At 34.0% G+C, this 11,761-nt stretch overlaps 1 protein-coding gene across 4 annotated transcripts; it reads right to left on the bottom strand.

Moving 5' to 3' along the window:
* Positions 1-1,263: 1,263 nt before the first annotated feature.
* Positions 1,264-3,909, bottom strand: LOC120074997 (putative 26S proteasome non-ATPase regulatory subunit 3). 4 transcript variants are annotated; one of them, XM_039028127.2, is made up of 9 exons: positions 3,644-3,909; positions 3,453-3,545; positions 3,074-3,264; positions 2,829-2,957; positions 2,408-2,522; positions 2,096-2,196; positions 1,940-2,011; positions 1,752-1,847; positions 1,264-1,658 (listed from the first exon to the last, which is right to left on the bottom strand). In XM_039028127.2, exons 2-6 carry the CDS (start codon positions 3,532-3,534, stop codon positions 2,180-2,182), a joined length of 534 nt encoding a protein of 177 aa, XP_038884055.1. In that variant the 5' UTR covers positions 3,535-3,545; positions 3,644-3,909; the 3' UTR covers positions 1,264-1,658; positions 1,752-1,847; positions 1,940-2,011; positions 2,096-2,179. The 4 variants fall into 4 exon arrangements, with proteins under 4 accessions (XP_038884055.1, XP_038884054.1, XP_090168707.1 ...); XM_039028126.2 differs by having other exon boundaries at positions 2,386-2,522; positions 3,644-3,811; XM_090312581.1 differs by lacking the exon at positions 2,829-2,957 and having other exon boundaries at positions 2,386-2,522; positions 3,644-3,811.
* Between the last annotated feature and the right edge of the window lie 7,852 nt (positions 3,910-11,761).

Below are 11,761 nucleotides of genomic sequence, written 5' to 3'. Positions count from 1 at the left end.
CAGGACTAAAATCGAAAAAGAAAAACTATTTCCATTGTAACCAGGCACTAGAAACACAATTGCCCTAAGTATCTTACGGAAAAGAAAACTGAGAAGGCAAATCAAGGTAAATTTGATTTACTTGTAATGGAAACATGTTTAGTGAAAATTTTTCACTTAACCTGAATACTAGATTTAGGCGTCACTAATCATATTTGCACTTTCATTCATGAAACTAGTTCTTGGACACAGCTATCAGAAAACAAAATGACTTTCAAGGTGGGAACGGGTGAAGTCATTTCAACATAAGCAGTGGGAAACATCAAGTTATGTTTTGAAGATTCTTACATTTTCCAATAAAATGTATATTTTGTTCCTAAAATGAAAATGAACTTAATCTTTGTATCTTATTTACTGGAACATATGTATAAAGTCACTTTTGATGTAAATGAAGTGTTCACTAGTTCAAAAGGTGTTCGCATGTGTACAGGTAAACTTGAAAATAATTTGTATGTGTTAAAACCAATTGAGGCAAAAGCTATTTTAAATATAGAGATGTTTAAAACAGCAGAAACTCATAATAAGAAAAGAAAGATTTCTCTTAATGCCTATCTTTGACATTTAAGACTTGATCACATAAATCTCAACCTGATTGAGAGATTGATAAAAAAAATAGTCATCTAAACAAGTTATAAGACAGATCTTTACCTCCATGTGAATCATATCTTGAGGGAAAAATGACTAAAAGATCTTTTCTAGGAAAAAGATCTTAGAGCCAAATAACCTTTAGAACTTATACCACTACTACAGAAATTGGATTACTTAAACGTTTTTCCAATGTCAAGTAAAAGGTATACTTGATACTTATAAAAGCGTCAACCATTCGAGTGTCAAGTATAGTGTGATAACTTGACACTGTAAAAACGTCAAGAAAAATAATTCTTGACACAATTTTCATATCAAGAAATATAATATACGTGACACTAATAATAGGTCAAGTGTATTAATTATTGGCACTTATTATTGTGATTATTCTTGACATTTTTTATTTGTCAAATATATTTTGATCTTGACACGAAATAATGGTAAACTAATCTAATTCTTGACACATTTCCAATGTCATCTATGTTTTTTTTTTTTCCAAATTAAACATTCAAATTTAATTTCCATTTCTCATTTCATGCATTACATTTGTTCCAATAAGACAATTCCATCAACTAAACAGTTGCACATATACTTTAGGTTTACATATCAGCCCAATACATCCAACATAAAAATTGAAAATACTAAAATAAACAATTCCATTCTTCTATTCTACGTGAACGATTTCAAAATTTACAAGACGAATCATATAACAGTACGATAATTCCAAAAATTTACATTACTCTATCAACCCACCCCAATATATGATGATTCCACAATTGTAAGACCAATCTATATGTGTTATGTATTTCAAAAATCACAAGACTAAAATTCTATCCTCTACCACACATTTCTTTGAAGTATATAACCTATAATGGCTGAACAAAACATTTACACAATTTTTTTTTTTTGGCATTCCCATGTAGCCACATACACAATTTATAGGAAGTCCATCAAATATAGCGACCTAAATATTCAGCCCATTCCATGCGTACTTCATCCAATTCAAGTTGCGAGTACGAGCTCCTCGTATCAATCTATAAAACATAGAAAGTGAGATATACATATTTATTTACTATTTACACTATCTATAATGTTACAATATATATATAAGTAGTTTAAAGACATACCGTATCTGTTATAATATTCTTCTTTTTAGTCAAGAATTCTCGCATATATCTCATAACGTAATACCCACATTCGACAGTTCCCACTTGTAAAGGACACTACAATACAAAATCAATAATTATTACACATATCATACAGATGCATTAAATAAATATCATTCTATTAATTTTTTCAATACTCTTATACTTACCTTTACTGTTTTCCAGAATGTGGTTTTTCGAGTCCTTTGCAATTTTTTTGAGATTGGAAAATGGTCATTGTCCTACATTCGTCAAAGAGTATAGTATAATATTTAGAATGAAATAAACTTTACACAAAAAAAAAAAAAAAAAAAAAGTTAGCTTACATATTTGTTATGTGTTTGATATCTTCTTGTGAACTTGTTCTCAATGAGTATAGTACACCACATCATCATACGCCTTGATAACAATTAACGACCAATGATCACTAAATAAAATACACAACTAATTAGTATAGAACTTGAAGGTAGCTCATTATATCAAGGTAGAGCAGAGTACAAAAAACTTTCAAGTACAATGATCCCAACACATTTATGGAATTGTACCCTTGCAAAACCCATACAGAGGCATAAAATTAACTACCACCACCCTATTACAATTTAGATGATAAACTCACTCCCTTATTTTAGAAAGATCACCAGTGAGTTCATAGCTGAGGGAGTAATAGAAGTAGAGCCTGTATGCTAAAACGTCGACTGTTCTCCTATTAAGGTTCTTAAGCCGTGCAATGCTTGCTGAGGCACAAGCCTTAGCCTGAAATGTTCAGTAAGTGTAAGGATAGACAGCCAAAAGTTAAAGGGAAAAATAAGAAAAACACTATTTTTTTAAAAGAAAAAGGAAAGATATAAGTTAATAAAATCATGAGTTTCAAATGCAACTTGACACAATCTCGATCTTGCACAGAACACAAACAATAAATCATTAATAGAATGTGAGTTTGACAGTACTAATATATGAAAACAAAGTGAAGATAATAGAAAAGAGTTCCAGTGGGGGGAGGCTAAATAGTGTCATTCAGAGATAAGAGAAAAACACTAATTCATTTGCATAAAATCTTACATCGTCATATTTCTTCTGATTAATCAAAAGTATTAGCACAATTAAGTAGCAAAATATCTCTATCTCGGGCAAAGGGTGTTTGGCAGGAGCTTGTGTTGCGGTGTCAACATCCATTTCACAGTCATCCTCCTAAGCAATTATGCAATAATTAGAAGACTCGGAACACTACCACCATGAACCATAACTTACACTGATCATACCCACTCAGTAACAAAAGAACAAACTAGCTAATGATTTCTAAGTACCTTTGGAAGAAATGATGATAACCTAGTGTGAACCTCGGACCCAGAGGGGAGAACAAGATTCATAAATTGAGAAAGGACAGAAGCCTTCAACTTCCGCCTCAATGCCATAGTTAGACGAATGGCACGAACAATGCGCCAAACCTCCTGGGCATAGGCACGGGTCTCAATGAGGTACACAATCTCTTTCAAATCTGTTTGACAAATGAAATCACGAATAAATCTCAACACAAAGAACTCTAAAGAATTGAATGATTCTCTAAAGACTAAACATCTAATATATTGAAAGATATCCCAATCCCTAAAACACCAGTAAAGAGTCGCATTCAAATAAACAACGCAGAAAAGCAAGAATGAGAAAATATGGGTAAAATTTACTTACTCTGTAGAGTTGAGGGGGAAGCTGAAGAGGAAGGAGACGACAATGGAGCAGGAAGATCTTTCATCTCGGCGTCTTGGGTCATCTTCGCGAATTCTGTAAGAAAATCCCACAAACTACAAAAGTAAATCAACAAAAATTTTGGTGGAGTAACGAAAAGGAAGAAGAAAATTGATAGTTCTGATGGACCTGACCTCAAATCGAGAGAAAGAACAAGATCTTTGCTGTGCAAAGGTGAAAAAGCAAGGGTTTTCTGCAAATTTCTTCTTCGACAAGACAAATCCTCGGTGAAACTGAGAAGAGGGGAGAAATGGGAAAGAAAGCGAGAATAAAACATTTAAATGACATCGCCTTGACTTTTACCGGGTTAATTTAGAAAACATTGTTTTGTATATATTTTAAATTATAATTAAAAAAACAATATTTCCCCCTAAAAAATAATTGTGTTACCTTATTCCACATTTTTTTTAGTTCATAACCTATTAATAATACATATATTGTTCGATGAGATTTTTGGAGAAATTGAGTTCGTGGAATTTAAACTTTGTATTCGTATTAATTTCTTTAGTATAGTGAGTACAATCTCTAATACATAGTCTTCTTCATTTTCCTGAATATCTCATCGGCTTCTGGAGGACAACGTGCCAAAAGTTACCTCGATTATCTTGTCGGCAGTCATCTCCAACCTAAAACGAAGAAAATCGAATGACACCACCAGCAGCGGACGATCATGGGCGACAACACTGACGGACTAGAAAAATGCGGGCGGTGGCGACTAGGAGAAATGCGGACGACCAAGAGTTTGGGGAAGGAGAGAAATGAAGAAAATGAAATTATAAATTTAGGGCTTTTCATTAAAGTAAGAAAACAAATATTATTAGGTGATTTTTTTTTTTTTAATATTTTACTTGACACTAAAAAATGTCAATTAAGAGCTTTTTATACTTGACATGTTTCACGTGTCAAGTAAGATCTTATATTACTTGACAGGAAAATCGTGTCAAGTAAAGATTCGCGTGAAAATATTCGAAATATTCCGTCAATCTCTGTTTTTTTAACCATTTTACTTGACACGAAAAAAATGTCAAGTAAGAGCTTTTTATACTTGACACGTGAAACGTGTCAAGTAAGATCTTATATTATTTGACACGAAAATCGTGTCAAGTAAAGGTTTGCGTGAAAATATCCGAAATATTCCGTCAATCTCCGCTTTTTTAACCCTTTTACTTGACATTTTTTTGTCCAAAATCATATTACTTGACGCTTTTTCCATAGAAACGTCAAATAATTAAAAACTACAAGTGTCAAGTAATGTAGATTTTGTAGTAGTGTACATGACAAATTTTGTGGTCCGATGAGTGTTAAAGCTCGGGGAGGATCTATATATTACGTCAGTTTTATTGATGATTATTCTAGATATGACCATGTTTACCTAATGCATCATAAGTTTGGGACTCTTGGAAAATTCAAAGAGTATAAGACTAAGGTTAATAACCTATTAGGTAAAAGGATTAAAACACTACAATCAGATCATGGTGGTGAGTATATGAATTCCATAACTATTTGGTAGAACATGGAATTCAATGCTAGCTCATAACACCTGGTACACCACAACATAATGATGTAGCAGAAAGGAGAAATCAAACCTTATTAGACATGGTTTGTTTAATGATGAATTATGCCCAGTTACCCCAGTCCTTTTGGGGGGTATACAGTACAAGCTGCTATACATATACTGAACGTGGTTCCCTAAAAAAGTGTTTTAGAAACACCGTATGAGTTATGGAAAGGATGTAAAGGTAGTTTACGTCATTTCAGAATTTGGGGATGCCCCACATACGTGTTGGTGCAAAACCCTAAGAAATTGGAACGATGTTAAAAAATATGCCTATTTGTAGGATACACTAGAGAAATGAAACATGGTCTATTTTATGATCCTCAATAAGATAAAATATTTATAAATGCTACATCCTTAGAAGAAGATCACATAAGAAATCATCAACCTCACAGTAAACTAGTATTAGACGAGATGTCCAAATAATCTACAGATAAATCAACAAGAGTTGTTGATGAAGCTAGTCCTTCAACAAAAGTTGTTGATCCATCACATTCTTCTCATGGTTAAGAATGCCTCGACGTAGTGGGAAGGTTATTCGATAGCTTGACCGCTATATGGGTTCAACAGAAACTCAGGTTATCATACCCGACGATGGCTTAGAGGATCAATTGACCTTTAAACAGGCAATGGAAGATGTAGATTAAGATCAATGGATAAAAGCCATGGACCTAGAAATGAAGTCAATATACTTCAATTATGTCTAGGGACTTGTAGATCAACTAGATGGGGTAAAACCTATTGATTGCAAATAGATCTACAAGAGAAAGCGAGACTAAACTGGTAAGGTGCAAACCTACAAAGTTAGACTCGTGGCAAAAGGTTTTACCCAAAAAGATGGTGTAGATTATGAATAAACTTTTTATCCTATTGCTATATCCATTGCTACTTTCTATGATTATGAAATCTGGCAAATGGATGTCAAGACAACTTTTTTTAATGGTCATCTTGACAAAAGTATTTATATGTCTCAACCAGAAGAGTTTATTGAATAGGGTAGGGAGCAAAAAGTTTGCAAGCTTAATAGACCTATTTATGGATTAAAACAAGCATCTCGATCCTGGAATATAAGGTTTGACACTGCGATCAAATCTTATGGCTTTGAATAGAATGTTGACAAACCTTGTGTTTACAAGAAAATAGTCAAAATTGTAGCTTGCTTGGTAAGTTATGTTGATGATATCATGTTCATTGGGAATGACACCAGATTCATTGCTGATGTAAAGACTTGGCTAGCATCACAATTTCAAATGAAAGAACTGGGAAATGCACAATATGTTCTTGGAACCCAAATTGTTCGGAATCGCAAGAACAGAACGCTAGCGCTATCTCAACCATCTTATATTGACAAAATGTTTTCAAGACATAACATGCAAAATTCCAAGAAGGGCATGCTACCTTTTAGACATGAAATTCATTTGTCCAAGGAACAATATTCTAAGACATATCAAGAAGTTGAGGAAATGAAAAGAATTCCTAATGCATTAGCAATCGGGAGCTTGATGTACGCTATGTTATGTACACATCCCGACATATGCTTTGCAGTTGGAATTGTTAACAGATTCCAGTCCAACATTGGTGATAGCCATTAGACTACTGTTTAGAGCGTCCTCAAGTATCTTCAGAGAACGAGGGACTATATGCTCGTGTATGGTTCTAGAGATTTGATCCTTATGGGATACACTGATTCTGATTTTGAGACTGGTGTAGATTATAGGAAATTCACTTCAAGACAAGTATTCACTCTAAATGAATGAGCTATAGTGTGGAAAAACATAAAAAAGAATTGTATTGCTGAGTCCACTATGGAAGCTGAATATGTAGCTGCATGTGAAGTAGCTAAAGAAGCGGTATGGCTAAAAAAATTCCCGATAAATTTGGAAGTGATTCCCAATATGCATCTATCGATCACCCTATATTGTGATAATAGTGAAGCAGTTACCAACTCAAAGGAATCTAGGAGCTACAAGCGCAGAAAACACATCGAGCAAAAGTGCCATCTCATTAGGGAGATCATACACAGAGGAGACATGATAGTCATGAAAATAGCCTCTGAGGATAATCTTGTCGATTCAATTACGAAGACTCTCCTGGCTAAAGTGTTTGAGGGTCACCTGGTAGGACTAGGACTATGAGCTTCATAAATCTAGGGCAAGTGGGAGAATGTCAAGAGTATATAGATGCCCTCGTTTATAGTATTTTCTCCTTTCTCAACATTGTATATTTGTATATATCTGTAACCCATAGAGTTTTAGTCCAAATGAAAGATTATTGGGAATGTCCTAAAACTCGTAATTCGTAATATGTGAAACATATTATATTTTTTCAATAAAAGTATTATTGAAATTGCACTCTATTATAAAATCCAATAAATGAACCCATGACTATAGTATGAATACTTTACCTTTATGTAGAGACATAAAAGAGGATCAAGTTATAGTATATAGCCTAAAAGATCTATAAGTATATGGATGAGATTGGGTACCTCATCCTGGGGACACTATAAATGCGATCTACTTTGTATACTAATACAAACGATGTGATCCCGAAATCGTTCATGTGGAAACATGCGAGTAGAGACATCCTATGCAAAAGAAATTTGTAAAAGACCAGACCACGAAATAGTCATTTTTTCTTTATAACAATCGTTTACTATTAAAACTGACTATTTCAATTTGATGACCTAAGGTAACTTAATCATAATCCTGAGCTAAATATAAACTCATGCTTATTTGGGATCATCCTTGAAGGAACCCTTGTGAGGGGATCCTTACCCGAAAGCGGATCTTCCCAATTTCCAATTTTTACATAATTCTAGTTTTATAGATGAAAAGAACAATTATGTATTCACAAATACAAATACAACATGCTAATTTATGAATAAAATAAATGGGATTTAGAAAACCCTTACCTTTGAAGACTTTCTTCACGAATCCTTCTCCTCTGTGTAAATCATGAACAAAATCCAATAATTGGCAAATTAGACAATACCATTTGGGAACCTCAGTATTCTCTGGCGAGAATCCATGAAGTGTGGGCTTCGGTGATTTTGGATTGAGAGAGTTCTTTTTTTTAGAGGAAGGAGGAAAGAGCAGGGGATTCTCTTCTCTAGGATCATAGAACTATTCTGTGTTTAATTTTCAGGAAGAAGAAGACAGTAGAAGCTATAAGTCACTCTTGCACATTGTGAGAGAAAAAGGGGGAGTTGTTACAACTCCCTCCCTAAAACTGTGATGAAATTAAAAAATTAAATTAAATTAAATTAACTTTAATCTTAATAACATACTTTAGTGTATATATATATAATAACAACTTTATCATATTAAATATATTAAACTATATGTTACATCAAATATAACATATAGCCTATAGTTTAACATTGTATCCAATACAATATAACCTATAGTTTAATTTCTCTCATTAATAACTTTTAATATAAATCACATTTATATTAAATTCAACTATATGAATCCAATTCATATAATTAATATTTGAATCATATTCAAATATTTATTTCCTCTCATAAATACTTAATATTATAATGTATCAAAGAACATTATAGTAATTATATCATATATAATCAATTCCTTCAATTAATTTGAACAATTCAAAATTAATCCAAAAACTGATTCTCATTAAATTTTGCTGAGCTACTAAGGGGACCTCATGGATATGTAGCTTAAAGCTCCAATGATACATGAAAAATTAATTACTCTTTAATTAAATTATTCATCATCCGTTAACTGTCGGACACTCCATTAAAGACTGAAAACTACACTATTCGCACTGCATATATATTTTTGTATCCATTGGATATAACCAATTAATGGTATGATGACCCTTCACAAATTACTCGTAAGTATAGCTGGACCAAAATTATCGTTTCGACCCTACAGTTACATCTAACTCCTTAAGTATCACTGATCCCTCTATGAACAATAGATCATAGTTCAACTATGATCAAACCCCTCTCGAGCTAGGAGAGTGTGTGATGCCACATTGTTAAAGCCCTGGAATCAGTCCTTGAGGGAGTAATTTATCTATTTGCCCCGATATTAGGGAATGAATGAATTTCTTCTTGTGTAGCTGTTTTTCCAGCTCCCCAATCAGACGAATCCTCAAAATGGTAGGCTTGTTGAGTCGATGAACTGGCCACTCTCAGTTATACAAATCAAAGGAGCGCCTTATAGGTAGAAATTCACAACTCACGCAGGATTTAGGTCACATTAGCTATGGTCATCTTGGTGAAATATAAGTCTTTATTATGAACGATATTATATAATGACACTAAACATTTCATGGTCCGGTCTTATAACTTCTTTATATAGAATATCCCCGCTCACATGTCTTCATACGAATAATTAGGATCAAATTATTTATAGCACTTTACAACAATTGTAACACCTACAAAGTGGTCATACTCGTAGTGTCACCATGATAAGGTATCCAGCCTTATCCGTCTACTACATACCATTTAGGTTATCACTTAAACATGATCCACCCATATGTCTCTACATACATGTTTAAGCTATAAAATAACACTGGATGTTAGTTTATTGGTTTGTGGTTAATGTAACTAATTTTGAAATAAAACATCAAATATTTTATTACAAAAATAAAACGTTTATACATTACAATTACAAACTATAGAACACTACAAGATTTAGGGCATCAACCCCAACAATCTTCCACTTGACCTAAAGCTAGTGGGGTGTACAGTGTAAAAGTCAAACTATAATACAAAGTACAAAAATCAATAAACTCTGGCACAAATCGCCCAATACAAATCTCCTACTTTCCCTAGTCTAAACATGTTCTGTCCCATAGACCCATACTCTGTAGGTGACCCTCAAACTCCTTAGCCGTGAGGGCTTTTATAAACAGATTAGCAACATTGTGCTCCGATGAGATGATATTTCCGATCGATGTGTTTGTCGCGCTCATGACTACTAGGCTCTCGGGAATTAGCCACATCACCACTATTATCACAATAAAGTGTGATGAGATTTGACATGTCTGGAATGAATTCCAGATCCGTCAAGAATTTCTTGAGCCAAATAGCTTCACAAGCCGTTACATACTTGACCTTCATAGTGAGTCAGCAATGCACCCTTGCTTGGTACTCCTTCAGACTACTGCTCCTCCATTAAGAGTGAACATTGATCCTGATGTGGATTTCCTAGAATTCTTATCAGTCTGAAGATCAAAATCCGTGTATACCATAAGGATCAAATCTTTAGAATCATACACGAGCACATAGTCCCTCATTCTCCTTAGATACTTGATGATGTTCTTAACGGCGGTCCAATGATCAAATCCTGGATTAGACTGATATCTATGAGCTATCTCCACCGCATAGCATATGTCAGGTATTGTACATAACATCGTATACATTAGGCTGGCAATAACTGATGCATAGGGGATCTGTCTCATCTTCTCAACCTCCCGAGGTGTCTTAGGACATTGTTTCTTAGAAAATATCACTCCATGCCTAAAAGGTAGTAAGTCTCTCTTGGAATGCATTGAATATTTAACAAGTATTTTGTCAATGTATGATGCTTAAGACAGAGCTAACATTTTGTTCTTTCGATCTCTAAAGATCTGAATTCCCATAACAAACTGAGCCTCTCCCAAATCTTTCATTTGGAATTGGGTCATTAGCCAGTTCTTAATTTGAGTCAGTAGACCTACATCATTCCCAATGAGTAGGATATCGTCTACATATAATAATAAGAAAGCTATTGAACTGTTGACGATCCTCTTGTACACACAAGGTTCATCAACATTTTGATCAAAGCTATAAGATTTGATCGCAGTATCAAACCTTATATTCTAAGATCAAGAAGCTTGCATCACTTCATAAATGGACCGATTAAGTCGGCAAAAGCCATAATCTTTCAAAAAATGGATTTCTATTGACCTTGAGTTATGAATCCTTCGAGCTGCTTCATATAGATGGCCTTCTCAAGATTTCCATTCAAAAAAGCATTCTTGACGTCAATTTTCCAAATCTCATTGTCATAATATGAGGCAATGGATAGGATATTTCTAATAGACTTTAGCATGGCAATAGGTGAGAAAGTCTCCCCATAATCGACTCATTCAACCTAGGTATAACCCTTTGCCACCAGTCTAGCCTTGAAGGTTTACACTTTCCTATCAGCACCCCGTTTTCTCTTGTAGATCCATTTGCAACCTATAAATTTTACCCCATCAGGTTGGTCTATAAAATCCAATACTGAATTAAAGTACATTAACTAAATTTCAAGATCCACTCATCTTTGTCAACATCCTCCATTGCCTTCTTGTAAGACGATGGATACTCAACATCTTCGTTAGCTACCATAACAAAGATTTTAGTTAAATCCATGTAATGGATAGGTGGGTTCGCAACCCTCCCACTGCGTCGAGGTTCCCTCAACACTTGAGGTGGATTTGACTTACTAGATGATCCAACTTCAACAAATCTTGTTGAGGTTTTGGGTTCTTCAACAACTCTTATTGAAGGTTCATTTTTTTTCCAGAAAGTTCATTCAACATAATTTTACTGTGAGACTTGAGCTCCCTTATGTGGTATTCCCTAAGAAAAGAGTGTTTGTCGACACAGACACTTTGTTTTCTTTAGGGTCAAAGAAGTAACCACCTCTCTTTCCTTTGGGATAGCTTACAAATAGGCACAATTTTGAACGAGATTCCA

This window comes from Benincasa hispida, chromosome 4 (assembly GCF_027475165.1).
Source record: "Benincasa hispida cultivar pf3 chromosome 4, pf3_genome.v1.1, whole genome shotgun sequence".
Taxonomy (NCBI): Eukaryota; Viridiplantae; Streptophyta; class Magnoliopsida; order Cucurbitales; family Cucurbitaceae; genus Benincasa; species Benincasa hispida.
The sequence above is the reverse complement of the archived record's forward strand: the minus strand, read 5'-3'. Positions and strand labels throughout refer to the sequence as shown.